Source organism: Cervus elaphus, chromosome 30 (genome assembly GCF_910594005.1).
Source record: "Cervus elaphus chromosome 30, mCerEla1.1, whole genome shotgun sequence".
NCBI lineage: Eukaryota > Metazoa > Chordata > Mammalia > Artiodactyla > Cervidae > Cervus > Cervus elaphus.
Genome location: NC_057844.1, coordinates 49552072 through 49573774, shown reverse-complemented (window position 1 = coordinate 49573774; position 21703 = coordinate 49552072). Strand labels below are relative to the sequence as shown.

The following is a 21703-nucleotide window of genomic DNA, read 5'->3' as shown; positions in this document are numbered from 1 at the left end:
GTTTAGTATTTTAAAATGCAACCTATCCAGTTGATTTGACCACACTTTTTTCTTTAATATATCACTTAACAGTAATCCCAAGGTTGACTGCCCTGTCTTTGTTCAGGTTACTTTCTATCATGATCCAACTATTGGTGGTTAACACTTTCTAGATGGATTGTAACAGTTACAGGCAACTAGAAGTTATCTTATCAGCCCATTCTATAAAAGCTATAAGAAAAGCTCTTTATGATCTTTTAATAAAGTATTTACAATGTTTAGAATATACTACTAATTAAAATTCTTTTATTAAGTGTTGAGGTCATTAGTTAAGCAGCCTTTGCTCCTCTGTGTAAGCGCTTCTTTTGCTTAGGATAGAACTTGGAGTGGTTGGCTCCTATGGAAAGAGTAGAAACAGGTGAGCTTCTGATAGGTGGGCTGTGCCTGGACTGCACCTGTCCCAGGATGTCGGGGCCTGGTGATCCGTGTGCCTCGCGATGCATCGCTCCATGTTGCCTGTGGCTTGTGCTTGCTCCTGGTAGAACTTGTGAATGGCTTGCGCTACCGTTTTGTTAGGAAAGATCACGTCACGAAGTTTCCTTTACAAGTTATCTATTTCTGTGCTTTCCACAGCGATGGAGAGGGGAGAAAAAGGACCTCGTCCACCTGCAGCAATGAGTCCCTAAACGCCGGAGGAACCCCTGTGACTCCTCGCCGAGTTTCCTGGCGGCAGCGCATCTTCCTCAGGGTTGCCTCGCCCATGAGCAAATCTCCCTCCGCGATGCAGCAGGGTTCGTTCGCCAGTCCCTTAGCCCTCACTACTTGGGAATGGATGGCGATGCTTTTTGTACAGAGAATTAAGGGATTACAGTAGAGAAGTAACGTCTCTTTTTTACATCCCAGATAGTGGATATCGAGATAGTTAGGTATCATTAGGGTTAGACTATCTCGATATCCACTATCTGGGCATAGTGAATGCTGTTCAATGAATGAAGGAAGGAAGGAATTTCCAAAACCTGTCTGGGGGCCTACTTCATCATGCAGAGGGAACTAGTGTGGTGATAGAAAAGAAGTCGGAGATCTTTTTATTTTTGGAAAAGCAGCATTGTTTTACGAGTCACACATGAAACAAAGTCACATAGAATGATAAGGAAGTGGATGTAGGTACGCTCGGCAGACAGTAGCCAGCAGAGAGCCCCTGCAGCTCTCTTTCCATATTAGACCTATAAGAAGTTAAAGCAAAATATACAAGGGGGCAAAGTAAGTGTAACAAGGAACAGAAAGATTTAACAATGATGAGAACACTAAAATAATACTAAAGACAATTGAGAGAGAAATGAGTAAATAACTTTCATGGGAGGTTTTAACATACTCCTCTCTTTAAATCTAGAGAAATTAAATGTAGATAATATTTGAGAAACACAATTGAACAAGCTTGATCTGATATTTGAATAGAACCTTGTCATCTATGGAGAAAATTTATTTATTTTCAGCACACATGGAATAGTTGTAAAAATTATTTATGTACTTGGCTGTAAAGATTTTAAAATGAATTCCAGATAATCTTGATTATTCATACTATATTCTCTGATCACAGTGCAGAAGGAAGAAAGGAAGGAAAGGAGGAAAAGAAGAGGAAGAATTAGAGGATAACTAAAAAATTTCATGTGTCTAGAAACTGAAAACTGTTTTCCCAGAAACTAGAAGGAAGAAAATATGATTGGAACCCTATGTCTCAAAATTGAGTGGTATTTAGAGGGCAGTTCTAAAACCAAGAAAGCAAAATTCAAATGTACTAAGTTTTAAATTCATACAGTAAGATTTTTAAAAAAATACTAAGGAAGTAAATAATAAGAGTAGGGAAGAGGTCAGTTAATAAAGAAAACAACCCAAGAAAACAACATTTCAGGAGGAAAAATTAACTCTGCTGGGGTGGTCAGAGAATGTTTTTCAATAAAAGTTAAGTATTTTATTTAAACTCATTGCTGGGAGAAGCATCTTCGGAAAAGAGGGACCAGAAAAGCTTTAGAGTCATTGCAGAGGACTTTGTGGGTCAGGAAGTCATGAGGAAATCAGCATCATGAGAGCAGAGGATGGAGGATGGAGACAAGAGGTTGGAAAGATTGAGGCCAAAGTCTGAAGCGATCAATGTGCTATTCCCAGGAGTTTGGACTTTGGGATATATGCAACCATTGAAATGTTTTAAGACACAGAATCATGCTTGTTAATAGGAAAATAAATTGGTAACAGTGCACAAGACAGCTTGGAATGGAGGGTGAGAATGAACTCCAGAAATTGGGTAATAGTGTTGCAGGGACTTCCTGAGTGGCTCAGTGATAAAGAATCCACCTGCCAACGCAGGAGACATGGGTTCAGTCCCTGGGTCAGGAAGATCCCCTGGAGAAGGGAATAGCAATCCACTCCAGTATTCTTGCCTGGAAAATCTCATGGACGGAGGAGCCTGGAGGGCTACAGGTTGCAAAGAGTTGGACATGACTGAGTCCCTCGTTTCAGGAGTGAGCAGAGTTCTGAGCCAGGCTGTGCCCAGAGTCACTCAGTTATTTTTTGTTTTGTTTTGTTTTGCACACTCAGAGAATATACGTAGATGTTGTCAATTGCGGAAGTGTTGAGCCCTGGGGAAAGGCCAGGTCATTTTGGAGCACCTATCTTATAGGTCATTTTGTGCAGAAAGAAGAAGTAGTGACATCATACATGCTTTCATTTCACCAGAGAGGGAAATCTGAAAGGGGAATTCAGTCTAGTGAATTGACTCAAATCATTAGTTCCAGAAACTGACAGTTTACTGGGAGGGCAGCTTTGTGTACAGATTTAAAGGTGGAACACAGGAGGTGAAAGCGTCAAGTCCAGAGAGAACTTGTGTGGTCTGGGTTACGACTTCGGAATGCCTCTCACTGTTTTCTTCTCTGCAGATGGCCTGGACAGGAGTGAGCTGCTGCCTCTGTCCCCTCTTGCTCCAACCATGGAGGAGGAACCGCTGATGATATTCATGTCTGATGAGGAGGACCCAGAAAAGGGTGACGAGAGAAACAAGTCGGAGGAACTGAGGTGTTTGTGGAGAAAAGCTATACACCAGCAGATCCTGTTGCTTCGAATGGAAAAAGAAAACCAGAAACTTGAAGGTTAGCTATTCAAACGGGGCTAGAGGGCATGATATGATACTGTAATTTAAAGGTGTAGTTTGTTAATACTCTCCCCCACAGTCATTCTCCAACTGTATACACACTTTTACTAGAATAGCTACTGATGAAAATTGTTTCTAGTTCGTGAAGTTGTTATGACAGGGGAAAGTTAGCCTAAGAAATTTGTATTTCTGTTTGACAGATTTAAAACATCAGATGTCTTTTGAGTATATTTGGGTGATAGAATAATAGAAGGTAATAGAATGTATATAATATGAAGTCAGTGGCTTTAATATGACTGAAAGTTTAACTTCTTTGTGTGTAGTTTTAAAAAGACTTAAATATGAAAAAGTATGTTCTCTTCAAATGTGATTTTCAAACTTCAGGCCAATGTTATTCATAATATGAGAAATATTCCTATTTCAAATAAATTATATTGTATGCAATTCAACTAATTACCTATTAACAATCAAAAGTGCTATGTTTTATTACTATTTTATAAATTTTCTATTTAAAAATCATATTGAAGTCATTAAAATTTTAATTGGACAGTTTATAACAGCTATTGTGCTATTCATACTACTTGACTATTAAATTTATGAATACCAAATGCTTTAGAATGTGTTTTCCAGACTCTGAAATAATAATGTCATTTACCCCAGTGCTGATAGAATCACACACAGGGAGGTGTGTAGACAGTACCAAAATCTGAAAAAGGTATTAAAGCCCTTATCTTGAGCAAATCACTTAATATAAAGGGCCTTTTTATCACATTTATAAAATGAATGGTTTAGCTTATGTGGGCCTTTGACTTTTAAGATTATTGGAAAATATCTAGATTTTTCTCTGACTTGCTTTTATTATGTTGTCTTTCAATAAAGCTTCTTTTAGTCTAGACAGGTATTCACATTTCTGTATTCACCATCTAAAGATTCTTCTTACTATATCTATTGTTCAACTAAATTTTTTACTTTTTAGTTTGCTAGGGCACAATTTATTTTTGCTTAACACTATATTCTTAGCAGAATGAAAAGTTTGTAAGACTTTTAAATATCTGTAGGAAACAAATCTTCTTTTCTTTCAAATTAAAAAAGCAATTAATTGTTATTAACATAGATTTTAAAAGTTTGATGTGATAAATGATATGCCCACTCAAGCTTCCATAGATTTTGAAAGGAATTGAATTTATGTTTTTTGTAGTTGATTATATCTTGAACTAACTCATAAACAGAAGAAGAGGTTGAAAAAAGATGGTTGTCATTTTCTTAAAACATTTAAAGCATGAAATTGGATTTCATTAACAGGAGTATGTGCCATAGAGTATTATATTAAATATTAATGGCTAATTTTAGAATCATAGACTGTTTGAACTGGAAATGGTCTTAGAGATTATTTAGCTCCCCTCTTCATTCTGCAGCTGAGTTAGTGACTAGCTTGGGGACACTAAGAAAATTAACTAAGGTCAAACAGTGTTATACTGGCAAATAAGTACGAAAATTCCAGTTTATTACCACAGTTTTTAGGCTTTTTCCCAGTACAGCATATAATATATATGTTAATATAAAGAAATGGAATATTTTACTATAAATGACTGCATATTCTGTGTATTATATGGGGCTGTATAAATTGACAGAATAAGAGAAGAGGTGACATTTAGAATATATGATCAGAAACCTTTGTCAGTTCTGTTTTTATTTCTGTACTTAAATAACAAAGACAAAAATAAATAGCTTAACACATTACAAATGCTAGTCAATGGATAAGCATTTTTTCATAGTTCTTTGTTCTTGCCTGGTTAACCAGGGCAGATATTAACTGTTCTTACTTAGCACTTTATCCTCAGGGTGTAGATGATGGTGATTATTATTTTAAATGAATAATGATCCAGAGAAGGTTGGAGAAAAAAAATTCTGAGAAAATATTATGCTTCATCCATTATGAAAAATATAATTAGTAAAGTTATATGTAGGATTATGTTAATTATTAGCTTTCTCTATGATGATCCTAGAGAAATATAAAACAAATTGTTGCCGTTCAGTCACCAAGTCATGTCCAACTCTTTGCAGTACCCCAGGCTTCCCTGTCCCTCACTATCTCCCAGAATTTGCCCAAGTTCATGTCCATTGAGTCGGTGGTGCCATCCAACCATCCTATCCTCTGTTGCCCTCTTCTCCTTCTGCCTTCAGTCTTTCCCAGCATCAGGGTCTTTTCCAATGAGTCGGCTGTTCGCATCAGGTGGCCAAAGTATTGGAACTTCAACTTTAGCATCAGTTCTTCCGATGAATGTTCGGGGTTGATTTCCTTTAGGATTGACTGGTTTGATCTCCTTGCAGTCCAAGGGAATCTCAAGAGTCTTCTTCAGCATCAGAATTCGAAAACATCAGTTCTTCGGCAGATATTGAAAAGCAAAATTAAACTATGCTAGAAAGCCATCTAGTGGTATCTAGGAGGAATTTTTGGTAGTTTGATTTATCTTTTGATTATGTGTGGACTTTTAAGTAGAAATTTTTACTGCCAGAATAGTAGTCTATTATAAGATGGTTTAATTCTTTTGAAATGGCTTCGAACACTGAGTAAAGAGTAATACTCATTCTGCTATTGTTTTTGTGCTGTCGAGGACTTTGGATGCCTGACAGAGATTTGTGTTGCAGGAGGTAAGATGGCTGAGCCCTGGAGCTTCAGTGATTACAGATTACATTTAGAGCTTCTGTTCCATGTGGTCCTAATGAGAGAGAAGAAATATGCTTCCATGTTTTTTCACCCTTCTCCCCTTTTGGAATCAATTCTTCAAGATAAAGCTGAGGTGTAGATACTGGTTGCTTTTATAACCATTTCTTTTAATGACCTCTGGGCTTAGATTTTAGACAATCAAGTCAAGAGAAAATTTTGTATTTTGAAAAATGAAAATGTTAACTTCAGTAACATGGACTTTCCTCTTAAAGATTATTAAAAATTGACACAGGAATATGTAACCTAGTGTCAGTGTGGTTAAAGACAGTGTGGGTAACTCTGGAAATAGTTATAGAAATTTATCAGGCTATCATGGTCAAATATTTCTCAAATCAAGGTTAGCATGAAGCATTATTTTCTCATAGATATAGGATATAAAATATTAACATTTTAATGGTATTAACAATGATACTAACTGTCACTTTTGTAGTTATCTATCACATTTGTCAAATATTTGAAATTTCTAGCCTGGAAAACATGGTTTGTTTTTTATGTTTAGGAGACTTGTCATCTGTAAGATATAGAGTAAAACCTCCTTAGAATTTATTCCTGTTTTTCTTTTTTTTAATATAGGAAATGACTCAAAATTTGAGAACTTTTCCAGTATCTTCCATTTTTTACAAAAATTTTCATTTTGAGAAAATGTTAGTGGTTGATTCCTAAAAGTCATATGCTGTGGTTTTACAAAGGCAATAAAACATTACAAATTCTGTGTTTTAAAATGTATTAGTCTTAATGCAAACTCTTTCTTTCTTAGCAAGCAGAGATGAACTGCAGTCCAGAAAAGTTAAATTGGATTATGAAGAAGTTGGTGCATGTCACAAGGAGGTCTTAACAATCTGGGATAAGAAGTTGTTAAACTGCAGAGCTAAAATCAGATGCGATATGGAAGATATTCATACTTCTCTTAAAGAAGGTATTCTGGATCATCTTAATCTTTTTCTTTTTCTTTTTTTGAAAAGTTTCAGAGATTGTTTTGATTCGTCCAGCTTAAGCATAATTTTCTCTTTGTCTTTGCCTGTAAAAAAAGGAAAGTAGTTTGTTTCCTCCTGTAGTTAGTGACTATGTTGGTAGGAACGGTGCTAATGGCAGTCCTATCCCTGAGGAGATAGCAGGCACGTTTTCTACAGTTTCCTGCCTCTTCAGTCAGCTGTTTTCAACTCAAGACTTATCATTTACTGAGGAAAGAGCATATGCATTGGTACAAATCTTTGATCATATCCATAAAAATATCTCGAACTTATAAACTTGACTCGTTCCCATTATTTGCTCAGAAGTACTTGTTTATATATATATGTTCACCTACATGTATGTGTTTATACAAATCTATATTATTAGCTAGCAATCAGTTGTCCTACCATCTGTTTTTTCTTTTATTTATTTTTGAAACACTGCTTTTATTCAGCCTTAAATTACACTGCAGCTTTGTCATGTAAAATGACATTTAAACATCTTAAATTTAAAACTAATGTGTGGGATCGGGTAGAGAGGGAGGTGGGAGGGGGGATAGGGATGGGGAATACGTGTAAATCCATGGCTGATTCATGTCAATGTATGACAAAAACCACTACAATATTATAAAGTAATTAGCCTCCAACTAATAAAAGTAAATGAAAAAGAAAAAAAAAAGAAAAGAAAAAAAGAAAACTAACGTGTGAATTGCTTACTTGCAGTTTCTGTGACTCAGATTCAATATATTAAAATGAGAATCTCTATGACCTGCTGGGTATAAAATAAAGATCCCAGTGTAACTTGATCATGAATCTTAAAAGCCTATGATAATGTGAAACTGTTGCATGATTAAGTTAAAATTAAGATTGATTTTGTAAGATGCTGTGTTTACAAACCTGGCACATGTTCTTTTTCCTTGAAGATATGGAAATCCCAAAGATTTCCACTGAATGCATTGCTTGGGAGACAAAATAGTGGCTAGTCAAATGTGTGTGAGATATAGATCACACTGTTCTTCGGTATGACTTACAGAGATGTTTTAGAGGTGCTCATCTTCCCATTTCTTATAAAACAGAGTTGAAACTTCTTAGCACTGTGCCCAAAGCTCTCCTTGATCTCTCCTTCTTTCATTTCTCATCTCACTTTCTACCTTTCCTTACCTTGTAGCCTGTGCTCCGAAGGTGCTAACTAATCTGCATCCCAGTATGGCACAGGCCATTTCTTTCTTTTTTTTTTTTTAAATAAAGATATTCTATATTTTTAAAAAGTTTTAAGTCTTTGCTTTCCATATTAACCCCTAGTCTTTTTAAAAAATAATTTTTATTTATTTATTTTTGGTTGCGCTGGGTCTTCATTGCTGCGCACAGGCTTTCTCTAGTTGTGAGCAGGGACTATTCTCTAACTGTAGTGCGTGGGTTTCTCATTGTTCTGGCTTCCCGTTGTTGCAGGGCGTGGGCTCTAGGGTACTGGGCATCAGTAGCTGTGGCACATGGACTGAGTTACTTCTCAGCAGGTGGGGTCTTCCCGGACCCGGGATCCAACCCACGTCTCCTGCATTGGCAGGTGGATTCTTAACACTGGACCACCAGGGAAATCTCACCGACTCTTTCTTGATTAAATGCTCCAGCTTCCCTTCCCTCCCTCTTCTGTCCTGTCTACCTTCTCCCCATTTCCCAGCTCCCTTTCTTTCCGTCACATCTTCTTACTCTTCCTTTGTGCCCCTTTCTCTGCTCCTCTCAGGGCCTCCATACATTCTTCTTGCCAAAGTGAAGGCTGCCTACACTCCCAGCCTGGAGAATCCTGCTCTCCCTCAGCTCTCAGTTTAAATACCATTTCCTCACAGTGCCCTCCCCCCCAACCCAAAATAAATTAGTTTTGCTTTGTTATTCTTTCTCATGATTTTTTCCCTTTAATTGTGCTTATCATGGTTTATAATTTTGTATCTGTGTGTTTATCTGTTAAATGTTTTCTCACCACCCCCCACACTCCTAGCACCTAAGACAGTATCTTACATGTTATTTACTAAATGAATGAATGAATGAATGAGACTAATTTTCCTGAAAATGGATTTTTTCATCTCTCGATGAGGTTTCTTCAAGGCCATGCTCTATGCTCTGCTATATGTTAGATGCTCAATAAATATTTAACTAAGGTGAATGACCAGACTTCTCTGGTGGTCCAGTGGTTAAGAATCTGCCTGCCTGTGCAGGAGCACGGATTTGTCCCCTACTCTGGGGAGATTTTACAGTCTGTGGGGCGACTAAGCCCACCCTCCACAACTACCGAGCCCACGCTATAGAGCCAATGCCCTGCAGCAAGAGTAGTAGCCACGATGAGCAGTGGACACACTGCAGCAAAGAGAAGACAACTGCTTTCTTGCTGCAGCTAGAGAAAGCCTGCATGCGGCAATGATGACCCAACACAGCCAAAAATAAACAAATGAAGTGAATTACCTTTTTGAAATTGTTATTGGATGGTTAACACAACAGCCCTCTCCTTAACAGTGATCCGTTTAATGGGCTAATGAAAGTTACCCTCTAAAAAAAAAAAAAAAAAAAGAAAGTTACCCTCTAAAAATGACTTTTTATGTAAGATCATTCATTCATTCAACAAATATATCAGTAGCAAGGTATATTCTTGGATTTCATCATTCAGAGATGAACATATGCTGATTATTCTCAGGGAGTTCACCGTCTAAGTGAGGAAACTAGGCAGACATACAGTGTAGCACTAACTCTAATCCAATATGCTAATGTTATAGTCTGAGTCACATAGTATGTGAGAAGGGAGTCTTACTCCTAGAGATGTTAGGGAGAGTGTCTGCAGAAGATTGGCATTCAGGCTCATCCCTAAAAGACAAATAGAGATATATTAGGCGATCAACTGGAGGAACTTGGAATTCCATAAAAGTAACAATAGTAACAAGAAACTGGAGGTCTGAAAATAACCATAAGCTTCTTGAGGATGTGAATACTTAGTGTATACTTAATGTGGCAGGGAATGGGAGGTAATGGAACTAAAAATAGTAGTTTCAAGGCATACATGTTCAGGAGCCTGAGGTGTAGTTTTTGGGCAAGAATACTTCCAGCTTCTGCAGACTGTAACATTGCATTCCAAAAAGATTAGTGCCATTAAACCTTCCTCTACCCCACTCAGGAACCTATCCCATATCTAGTTTTTTTGGACTGAAAGCAGTGTAATAAAATTACTTTTCCTGCAGAGAATTGAATTATGTCCCTCCCAGTGCTTTACTTCATGTCCCTTAGCATAAAAAACAGTTTTAACATACTTTGAATTGCTTGTTTTTGGTTTCCAAGCACACTGGAGTTACTATTTCATTATACATGAATGAAGCGTTATATAGGCTAGCCACTTTCTTCTCAAAGACTGAGTGACATTCTGGAGCACTCCCTTTGTATTGTATTTATCATTTTTATTTCATTTTTTTGTGGACCATAAAAATGCTATTTAATTCTCTTTTACAAAGTTACTTTTTAATGACAGATATTTAGAAATCAGAGTATGAATATTAGCATTTGTTACTAGCTTCAAACCAAATAAAAGGTGAAAATAAGCAGTCATACATTTCAGTAGTTTAGAATTTGGCCTCTGAAACTAGAGTTTGGATTCTCAACTGCACTAGCTGTGAGAACCTGCGAAGTGACTTAGCCTCTTTCTGCCTCAGCTTTGCCATCTGTAAAGTATGCTGCTGCTGCTGCTGCTAAGTCGCCTCAGTCGTGTCCGACTCTGTGCGACCCCATAGACGGCAGCCTACCAGGCTCCCCCATCCCTGGGATTCTCCAGGCAAGAACACGGGAGTGGGCTGCCGTTTCCTTCTCCAATGCATGAAAGTGAAAAGTGAAAGTGAAGTCGCTCAGTCACATCCGACTCTTAGCGACCCCATGGACTGCAGACTACCAGGCTCCTCCGTCCATGGGACTTTCCAGGCAAGAGTACTGGAGTGGGTCGCCAGTGCCTTCTCCTCTGTAAAGTATAGATAGTAGTAACTACCTGTCTCATTAAGTTATTTTCTGAGCACCTGTGAATAGTTGAGGTGCAGTTTCTGTAAATGTAATGCTCAAAAGCACGTCCTCAATACATGTTGTATTAGGTTCTCAATCAGTAGTGGCTGGTGTTCTTGTTAATATTGCCATTATTTTCCTCATTATTTGAAGGTTTTTTTTTTTTTTTTTTTTTTTTTTTTTTAGTAAGGCAGCAGCTAGAGGATTAAACTTGTCAAAATATGCTTGCATACTGTGTGGTTGTAGCGTGGCAGGACAGGTGTATGTATGGCTGTCTGTGTGTAGTAGTATGGCTGCCTACTTGAAGCATTATAGTTAATCAGTTGTGATTTAGCAACTTCATTCCAGTCTTCAAGGCCTTGCTTTCTTATCTCTTTGATTGCAGGTGTTCCCAAAAGTCGACGGGGAGAAATCTGGCAGTTCCTAGCTTTGCAGTATCGTCTGAGACACAGATTGCCTAATAAACAACAACCTCCCGACATATCCTATAAAGAGCTTTTAAAACAGCTCACGGCTCAGCAGCATGCTATCCTCGTGGATTTAGGTATGTCTGCCGTATTGATTCTAATTTATGAAAGTAAACAGTAGGTCCTTTTGTTGAGTTTTTTTTTTTAATTTGGTTTTTGGTGTTGATAAAGATGATCTGTTGGTCTGCAGAGCTGCTGACTTTGTTCTTTCCTGAGGGCATATCGGCTTTATGTCTGGTTGAAGATACCCGAAATGCCTGCATGTGGAGTGAAGTCTTTATCCTCAGACTTGTACTCTGAAAAGAGTCCTCTTGTATTTGAATCGTTATAAAGGCCATGTTCTCAGGTGCTCTCAGTTCTTGTTTTTTGAACAACTGACTTTTCTTTGGGATAGACAGTTATTATTTCAGTCAGCACTGGTCTTGAAATAAACTAGAGCAGGTTTAAAGGGGCACCAGAAAATTTAACAAAGCCTGCTACGTATTCCTGGACATATTGCTGAAAACAAGCTTTTGAATAAGGCTTTAAAAAGCAATACAGTATGTGGTTAGTTTGTGGGAAATCATGAATACATCTTTGGAGGATGAAATAAGAATTAGCTGTCCTACTGTTATGTGACTTTCCAGTGGCAGCATTATAAAGTCACCCTTTTAAAAGCTGAGTTTCAAATAACTTATGGATAGTAAAAATGGTGTAATAATTTAAAAAATTATGTTGTCTCTAATTTTTCTCTAAATTAATGTTATATTCTATTATTTAAAAATATGTAACTTACTGAATTAAATTGACATTGACATTTGAATTATCTTATATATATCCCTAAAAGTTGATTTATTTAAGGTGGCCAGATATGTTATTTCAGCCCATATGGGAAAACAAGGAATTACTTTACATTGAGAGGTCACTTCATTTCAGGTTATATAAAAATTACAGGGCAAAACTGAGCTCTGCTTGATTGGATGACAAACAACTTCTGTTGGGAAAAGGCCAATTAAGTTAATATTTTTGGAGCCCAGTAGAATTGAAAAGAAGAATTTTACTGAGAAACTGGAAACTTCGGGTTTTGTCCTGATGCTACCACTGAACAGTTGTTTTAGGCAAATTACTTTGCTTCTGAGTTTCAATACTCTCTCTTAAATGAGGACAGTGAACCAATCAATCACTGTGAATCCCTGCAGATGTGTGATTCTGTGACCGGAAATGGATAATGAATCTAGAAATTGAGATGTCGAATTTAGAGCTAGTCAAGATATCCTGAAAGATAAGGAGATGATGAGATCATGTTACAGGGGAAAAAAAAGCCTGGTCAGAAAAAAATGGAGCCAGAATTAATGTCTTGGATGGACAACATATTTATAGTTTTCTGTAGCAAGCATTTTAAGTGAAAAAGTAAAATGATAATTTTAAAAATTGCTTATTTAACTTTGCTCATAGTCATCTGTGTTTCCTCAGCATGTTCTTGTTATTTTCTCATGTCTTCCCCTTTATTTGCTCTGCAGAAATAATCTTATCAGTTCCTGGGTGTGTGTGTGGGCGAATCACTTTTAAGCAAATCTGGTGGAAAACATTAAAAAATCTGGCCTTCTTATAAGTTCTAACTGTCATGAGTAATCATTGCACAAGGAAGCTAACACTCCCTTCATTTTCATGACACAAGGAAAGTCCCAAACCACTGTATACAGCTTTAGGGGTGAAGATGGGTTTGTTTCAGTGGTTAGTACCAACTTTTTTGATCCAGGACTAACTTGCTTGCTGAAGTGTCTCTTTGGTAATTTGGTACACAGAAGTGAATTTTAGAGGGGAATTTATTTTAAATCAGCTTGGCCCTTCACTATCCTTGACCTTTTTGGATTATACTGAAAAGAAAAGAGGTCTGCATGGCTCATGGTTCAGTTCAGTTCAGTTCAGTCACTCAGTCGTGTCCAACTCATGCATGGAGGTGGTTTAAGAAACAGAAAGTCAAAAATACTTGAAAAAAAACAAACAAACAAAAACTGGGGTATTTCCTGAATGATAGACTGATTATAAAAGAAAACAACCCGAAAAAGTCCCTCGTCTGTCATAACATAAGAAAAGCAGGAAGGAATCTGCTATGGACTGCTAAGATTTCTTCTTTAATTATATGATACCATCTGTAGAATTCCGATTTCAGTTGTAGTTCATCGCTAAATTGTGTTCAACTCTTTGTGACCCCGTGGACTGTGGCACACCAGACTCCTTTGTCTTCCTGTATCTCTCGGAGTTTGCTCAAATTCATGTCCATTAAGTCAGGGATGCTATCAAATAATCTCATCCCCAATCTTCCCCTTCTCCTTTTGCCTTCAATCTTTCCCAGCATCAGGGTCTTTTCCAATGAGTCAGCTCTTTGCATCAGCTGACTAAAGTACTGGAGCTTCAGCTTCAGTCCTTCCAGTGGATATTCAGGATTGATTTCCTTTAGGATTGACTGGTTTGATTTCAGTTAGTGGGTGGTTTCTATGTGAACTTAGAATTAGCCTTGATTTACAATCAGAATAAGTTTTATATTCTATTCCCTGAGATCTTTCCTGAATATGTCTTTGATTTGTTAATGAACTACCCCCCCCCCCCCAAAATAAGTGCTTATTAGCATCAGTTATTTGCTCCTCTATCATATACATGGGGATGGGGTGATGGTCTGGCAGGCAGGACTTGGGACTCTCTAGAGGGAGAAAGACTCAGTTAGAGGGGTAAGTACTCCAGGCAGTATTCAGTATTGGAAAAGAGCATTGATTCATTCATTGAAATTGCTTAATTGCAGTTTCACTCTGGACTCCAAAGCATCAGGGCATCTCAAAAATATTTTTCTTTTTTCTTCTGCAGGGAGAACATTTCCTACTCATCCTTACTTTTCAGCACAGCTTGGGGCAGGGCAGCTGTCACTCTTTAATCTCTTGAAAGCCTACTCATTACTGGACAAAGAAGTGGGTTACTGTCAGGGGATCAGCTTTGTGGCTGGAGTCTTGCTTCTGCACATGAGTGAAGAGCAAGCCTTTGAAATGTTGAAATTCCTCATGTATGACCTGGGCTTCCGCAAGCAGTACCGACCTGACATGATGTCGCTGCAGGTGAGTGGTGGTTCTTCACAAGAAGTGGGTAAAAATCTTAGCGGAGCCCTCTTCTGATTTACAGTGAAGATTTAAAGAAATTTGGGCCCATTGTCTCGGAACGTGGATAAATGAAGAGGCATGTTTTAGTTCATGGTTTTAGTGTGGGATTTGCGATTTTGCTAAACCTGTAAGTGTCTGACACCCATATGCAGAGTAACTTTTCCACAGTTTCTGAAGCAGATAAATAAGCCATTCGAGTGTGTCCTCAAGTCCCTATTTCCTAAATCTACTGGTTGCCTGGAGAAAGTATCATCTTTACTCACTTTCCCTCACCTTATCAGTTGAAAACAATCATAGATCTTTTATTTAAAAATCTAAAATTATAATGTCTTATTCTTTTATGTTGAGTGCATCAATGGCAGATAACTATATCGTGTTTCTTCTCAAACTTTCTGTCTCCCTCCCACCTTAACTTAATAGTAGACAGGGCTTTATAGAGGAAAAGGTATTCAGTGTCCAGTGGTGCTTTCTCAGTCTGCTTTTCTTATGTTCTGAAGAAGAACATTAAGATTTTTCAGTTAGGTAGTGTGTTCACTGCCATTGTTACATTTCAAGCATTCTATTTATATATTTCTCCTCTCTAGTTTAAACTTCACTTTCCTTAGTGTGCTGTTTTCAAACAAAAAGTTCAAATTTTCACTGTAGATACGATATCTTAAACAACCACTACCTTGAATTTAAAGCTTTCAGACATAAAAATATAAAGGAATACTTTAAAGAGAAAAATATGTCAAGGTTGTCCTCCCGTGAAATGAGGTAGACATGATGCCAAGTTCGTCTAATATCATACTTTAGATAAGAACTAAAATATTTTAAAGTGCTTTTAAAGTATACTTTTTCCTGGTTCCCAGTGACCAGTTTGTACACGTAGTGTTTCAATCTTACCAATCCTTGGGCAAAACGGGACTTTATTTTCACTTTATGAATGTTACAGTAAGTGGCATTTTCTTGAGCGAATGGGTGGAGAGGGAGTGCTCCATTTTTTATTATTAATACTTCTTCAAAATAGAATTTTTGGCAGGGAGATAGGGCTTTGCTCTCAATGGTGGGTTTTACCTGTGAGTTCTTATGAAGGCTATACAGAAATCCTGATTTCAGGGTCAGTTCAGTTCAGTCGCTCAGTCGTGTCTGACTCTTTGTGACCCCATGAATCGCAGCACGCCAGGCCTCCCTGTCCATCACCAGCTCCTGGAGTCTACTGAAACTCATGTCCATGGAATCGGTGATGCCATCCAACCATCTCATCCTCTGTCGTCCCCTTCTCCTCCTGCCCCCAATCCCTCCCAGCATCAGGGTCATTTCCAGTGAGTCGACTCTTGGCATGAGGTGGCCAAAGTATTGGAGTTTCAGCTTCAGCATCAGTCCTTCCAATGAACACCCAGGACTGATCTGCTTTAGGATGGACTGGTTGGATCTCCTTGCAGTCCAAGGGACTCTCAAGAGTCTTCTCCAACACCACAGTTCAAAAGCATCAATTCTTCGGCACTCAACTTTCTTCACAGTCCAATTCTCACATCCATACATGACCACTGGAAAAACCATAGCCTTGACTAGATGGACCTTTGTTGGCAAAGTAATGTCTCTGCTTTTTAATATGCTATCTAGGTTGGTCATAACTTTCCTTCCAAGGAATAAGCGTCTTTTAATTTCATGGCTGCAGTCACCATCTGCAGTGATTTTGGAGCCCAAAAAAATTAAGTCTGACACTGTTTCCAGTGTTTCCCCATCTATTTCCCATGAAATGATGGGACCAGATGCCATGATCTTAGTTTTCTGAATGTTGAGCTTTAATCCAACTTTTTCACTCTCCTCTTTCACTTTCATCAAGAGGCTCTTTAGTTCTTCTTCACTTTCTGCCATTAAGGGTGGTGTCATCTGCATATCTGAGGTTATTGATATTTCTCCCAGCAATCTTGATTCCAGCTTGTGCTTCTTCCAGCCCAGTGTTTCTCATGATGTACTCTGCATATAAGTTAAATAAGCAGGGTGACAATATACAGCCTCGACATACTCCTTTTCCTATTTGGAACCAGTCTGTTGTTCCATGTCCAGTTCTAACTGTTGCTTCTTGACCTGCGTATAGATTTCTTAAGAGGCAGGTCAGATGATCTGGTATTCCCATCTCTTTCAGAATTTTCCACAGTTTATTGTGATCCACACAGTCAAAGACTTTGGTATAGTCAGTAAAGCATAAATAGATGTTTTTCTGGAACTCTCTTACTTTTTCAATGATCCAGTGAATGGTGGCAATTTGATCTGTGGTTCCGCTGCCTTTTCTATAACCAGCTTGAACATCTGAAAGTTCAAGGTTCACTTATTGCTGAAGCCTGGCTTGGAGAATTTTGAGCAATACTTTACTAGCGTGTGAGATGAGTGCAATTGTGTGGTAGTTTGAGCATTCTTTGGCATTGCCTTTCTTTGGGATTGGAATGAAAACTGATCTTTTCCAGTCCTGTGGCCACTGCTGAGTTTTCCAAATTTGCTGGCATATTGAGTGCAGCACCTTCACAGCATCATCTTTCAGGATTTGAAATAGCTCAGCTGGAATTCTATCACCTCCACTAGTTTTGTTAGTAGTGATGCTTTCTATGGCCCACTTGACTTCGCATTCCAGGATGTCTGGCTCTAGGTGAGTGATCACACATCGTGATTATCTGGGTCATGAAGATCTTTTTTGTGCAGTTCTTCTGTGTATTCTTGCCACCTCTTCTTAACATCTTCTGCTTCTGTTAGGTCCATACCATTTCTGTCGTTTATTGAGCCCATCTTTGCATGAAATGTTCCCTTGGTATCTCTAATTTTCTTGAAGAGATCTCTAGTCTTTCCCATTCTGTTGTTTTCCTCTATTTCTTTGCATTGCTCACTGAGTAAGGCTTTCTTATCTCTCCTTGCTATTCTTTGGAACTCTGCATTCAAATGGAAATATCTTTCCTTTTCTCCTTTGCTTTTTGCTTCTCTTCTTTTCACAGCTATTTGTAAGGCCTCCTTAGACAACCATTTTGCTTTTTTGCATTTCTTTTCCTTGGAGATGGTCTTGATCCCAGTCTCCTGTACAATGTCATGAACCTCCATCCATAGTTCATCAGGCACTCTATCAGATCTAGTCCCTTAAATCTATTTCTCACTTCTACTGTATAGTCATAAGGGATTTGATTTAGGTCATAGCTGAATGGTCTAGTGGTTTTCCCCACTTTCTTCAATTTCAGTCTGAATTTGGCAATAAGGAGTTCATGATCTGAGCCACAGTCAGCTCCTGGTCTTGTTTTTGCTGACTGTATAGAGCTTCTCCATCTTTGGCTGCAAAGAACATAATCAATCTGATTTCAGTGTTGACCATCTGGTGATGTCCATGTGTAAAGTCTTCTTTTATGTTGTTGAAAGAGGGTGTTTGCTATGACCAGTGCGTTTTGTTGCCAAAACTCTATTAGCCTTTGCCCTGCTTCATTCTGTACTCCATGGCCAAATTTGCGTGTTACTGTAGGTGTTTCTTGACTTCCTACTTTTGCATTCCAGTCCCCTATAATGAAAAGGACATCTTCTTTGGGTGTTAGTTCTAAAAGGTCTTGCAGGTCTTCATAGAACCGTTCAACTTCAGCTTCTTCAGCATTACTGGTTGGGGCATAGGCGTGGATTACCGTGATATTGAATGGTTTGCCTTGGAAACGAACAGAGATCATTCTGTCATTTTTGAGATTGCATCCAAGTACTGCATTTCAGACTCTTTTGCTTACCATGATGGCTACTCCATGTCTTCTAAGGGATTCCTGTCCACAGTAGTAGATATAATGGTCATCTGAGTTAAATTCACCCATTCTAGTCCATTTTAGTTCACTGATTCTTAGAATGTCGACGTTCAATCTTGCCATCTCCTGTTAGACCACTTCCAATTTGCCTTGATTCATGGACCTAACATTCCATGTTCCTATGCAATATTGCTCTTTACAGCATTGAACCTTGCTTCTGTCACCAGTCACAACCATAACTAGGTATTGTTTTTGCTTTGGCTCTATCCCTTCGTTCTTTCTGGAGTTATTTTTCCACTGATCTCCAGTAGCATATTGGGCACTTACTGACCTGGGGAGTTCCTCTTTCAGTATCCTATCATTTTGCCTTTTCATGCTGTTCATAGGGTTCTCAAGGCAAGAATACTGAAGTGGGTTGCCATTCCCTTCTCCAGTGGACCACATTCTATCAGACCTCTCCACCATGACCCGCCCGTCTTGGGTGGCCCCACACGGCATGGCTTAGTTTCATTGAGTTAGACAAGGCTGTGGTCCTGTGATCAGATTGATTAGTTTTCTGTGATTATGGTTTTAGTGTGTCTGCCCTCTGATGCCCTCTTGCAACACCTACCTTCTTACTTGGGTTTCTCTTACCTTGGACGAGGGGTATCTCCTCACGGCCGCCCCTCCTGACCTTGAACGTGGAGTAGCTCCTCTCCGCCCTCCTGTGCCCCGTAGCCACTGCTCCTTGGAGGTGGGTTTGTTCCTCTCGGCTGCCGCCCCTGACCTCAGACTTTCACTTTCATGAAAGTGAAAGTCTCTCAATCGTGTCCAACTCTGTGACCCCATGGACTTAACACAGTTCATGGAATTCTCCAGGCCAGGATACTGGAGTTGGTAGCCTTTCCCTTTCCCAGGGGACCTTCCCAACCCAGGGATCGAACCCAGGTTTCCGGCCTTGCAGGCGGATTCTTTACCAGCTGACAGTTGATTCCTAGTTGAGGACTATTCGTAGGTCTATAAACATTCTCCAAGTGAAATAGTGATGACTATGGAAGGTTTTATTTTTTACTTTATTTCTAAATAGTTTACTGTGCCATATTGGATAGGAAGCATTTCGTACCCTTGTAAGAATGCAGTAGCTTTGATTTTCAGAAGTAACAGTTTAGAATCTGCCATTATAATTTCAAAGAAAGGAGTCGCATGGTCTTGATTCATAAATTAAAAGGGTAGATACAGATATCACTTTAAAAATGCAACCTTTTTCCAATTTGAAGAAATTCCTCATCAATTTGACATTATAAAAATTCATATACACTGGATTTATATGTTGATTTAATATCACCTGCAATTACCAAGAAATATTTCCTGTCTGTAGTTATGAAAATGAAGATGTTTAAGAATCTTTGGGGATAGTGTTCTTAGCGGGCATGAGACTGGGAATCTTAACTGGAAAATAGAGCCTTTTGGTTTGTAAACTGAGAAGCAACACTTTTCTACTTTCTAGAACAGAAAGTGTTTCTTTTCCAATCAGTCTGATGTTCGGAACTGGAAGTGGCAACAGGCTTGGGATCACTTGATGGGATTTCTGATTACCTGCATGGTGTGAGCTTGGGCACAGCAGTTCAATTCAGTTCAGTCGCTCAGTCATGTCTGACTTTGCAACCCCATGGACTGCAGCACGCCAGGCTTCCCTGTCCATCACCAACTCCCGGAGCTTACTCAAACTCATGTCCATTGAGTCAGTGATACCATCCAACCATCTCAAAATCTGTCGTCCCCTTTTCCTCCCACCTTCAATCATTCCCAGCATCAGGGTCTTTTCCAGAGAGTCAGTTCTTTGCATCAGGTAGATAAAGTTTTTGAGTTTCAGCTTCAGCATCAATCCTTCCAATGAATATTCAGGACTGATTTCCTTTACGATGGACTGGTTGGATCTCCTTGCAGTCCAAGGGACTCTCAAGAGTCTTCTCCAACACCACAGTTCAGAAGCATCAATTTTTCAGCATTCAGCTTTCTTTATAGTCCAACTCTCACATCCATACATGACTACTGGAAAAACCAAAGCTTTGACTAGGTGGACCTTTGTTGGAAAAGGAATATCTCTGCTTTTTAATATGCTGTCTAGTTTGGTCATAACTTTTCTTCCAAGGAGCAAACATCTTTTAATTTCATGGCTGCAGTCACCATCTGCAGTGATTTTAGAGCCCCCCAAAATAAAGTCTCTCACTGTTTCCATTGTTTCCCCATCTATTTGCCATGAAGTGTTGGGACCAGATACCATGATCTTAGTTTTCTGAATGTTGAGCTTTAAGCCAACTTTTTCACTGTCTTTCACTTTCATCAAGAGGCTCTTGAGTTCTTCTTCACTTTCTGCCAGAAGAGTGGTGTCACTTGCATATCTGAGGTTATTGATATTTCTCTGAGCAGTCTTGATTCCAGCTTGTGCTTCATTCAGTCCAGCATTTCTCATGATGTACTCTGCATATAAGTTAAATAAGCAGAGTGACAATATACAGCCTTGATGTACTCCTTTCCCGATTTGGAACCAGTCTGTTGTTCCATGTCCAGTTCTAACTGTTGCTTCTTGACCTGCATACAGATTTCTTAGGAGACAGGTCAGGTGGTCTGGTATTCCCATCTCTTGAAGAATTTTCCAGTTTGTTGTGACTCACATAATCAAAGGCTTTGGCGTAGTCAATAAAGCAGAAGTAGATGTTTTTCTGGAACTCTCGTTTTATCAGTGATCCAACGGATGTTGGCAATTTGATCTCTTGTTCCTCTGCCTTTTCTAAATCCAGCTTGAACATCTGAAAGTTCACGGTGCACATACTGTTCAAGCCTGGCATGGAGAATTTTGAGCATTACTTTGCTAGCGTGTGAGATGAGTGCAGTTGTGTGGTAGTTTGAGCATTCTTTGGCATTGCTGTTCTTTGGGATTGGAATGAAAAGTGACCTTTTCCAGTCCTGTGGCCACTGCTGAGTTTTCCAAATTTGCTGGCATATTGAGTGCAGCACTTTCACAGCATCATCTTTTAGGATTTAAAATAGCTCAACTGGAATTCCATCACCTTCACTAGCTTTGTTCATAGTGATGCTTCCTAAGGCCCACTTGACTTCGCATTCCAGGATGTCTGGCTCTAGGTGAGTGATCACACCATCGTGATTATCTGGGTCATGAACATCTTTTTTGTATATTTCTTCTGTGTATTCTTGTCACCTCTTCTTAACATCTTCTGCTTCTGTTAGGTCCGTACCATTTCTGTACTTTAATGAGCCCATCTTTGCATGAAATGTTCCCTTGGTATCTCTAATTTTCTTGAGATCTCTGGTCTTCCCCTGTTCTTTCTTTGTATTGGGTTTCTTCTGTTTCTTTGCATTGATCACTGAGGAAGGCTTTCTTATCTCTCCTTGCTATTCTTTGGAACTGTGCATTCAAATGGGTATATCTTTCCTTCTCTCCAGCAGGCACTCACCTTATCTGTAAAATGAGGTGGTCGAGGGCTCTTTTAACTATGGACAGCCCATGATATTTGTGTCTTCCTTTTTCTGTGCTAAGTGTAA

The 21703-nt window shown here is 38.8% G+C and overlaps 1 protein-coding gene across 3 annotated transcripts in view; it reads left to right on the top strand.

The window, feature by feature from the left end:
* TBC1D4 (TBC1 domain family member 4) overlaps positions 1-21703 on the top strand; it is a 208112-nt gene that overhangs the window by 170150 nt on the left and 16259 nt on the right. For all 3 annotated transcript variants that reach the window (XM_043892437.1, XM_043892438.1, XM_043892439.1), the window contains 5 exons: positions 613-770; positions 2910-3119; positions 6607-6765; positions 11208-11366; positions 14131-14375. In XM_043892437.1, coding sequence (XP_043748372.1) covers positions 613-770; positions 2910-3119; positions 6607-6765; positions 11208-11366; positions 14131-14375 — 931 coding nt within the window. The remainder of the gene's footprint in view (positions 1-612; positions 771-2909; positions 3120-6606; positions 6766-11207; positions 11367-14130; positions 14376-21703) is intronic.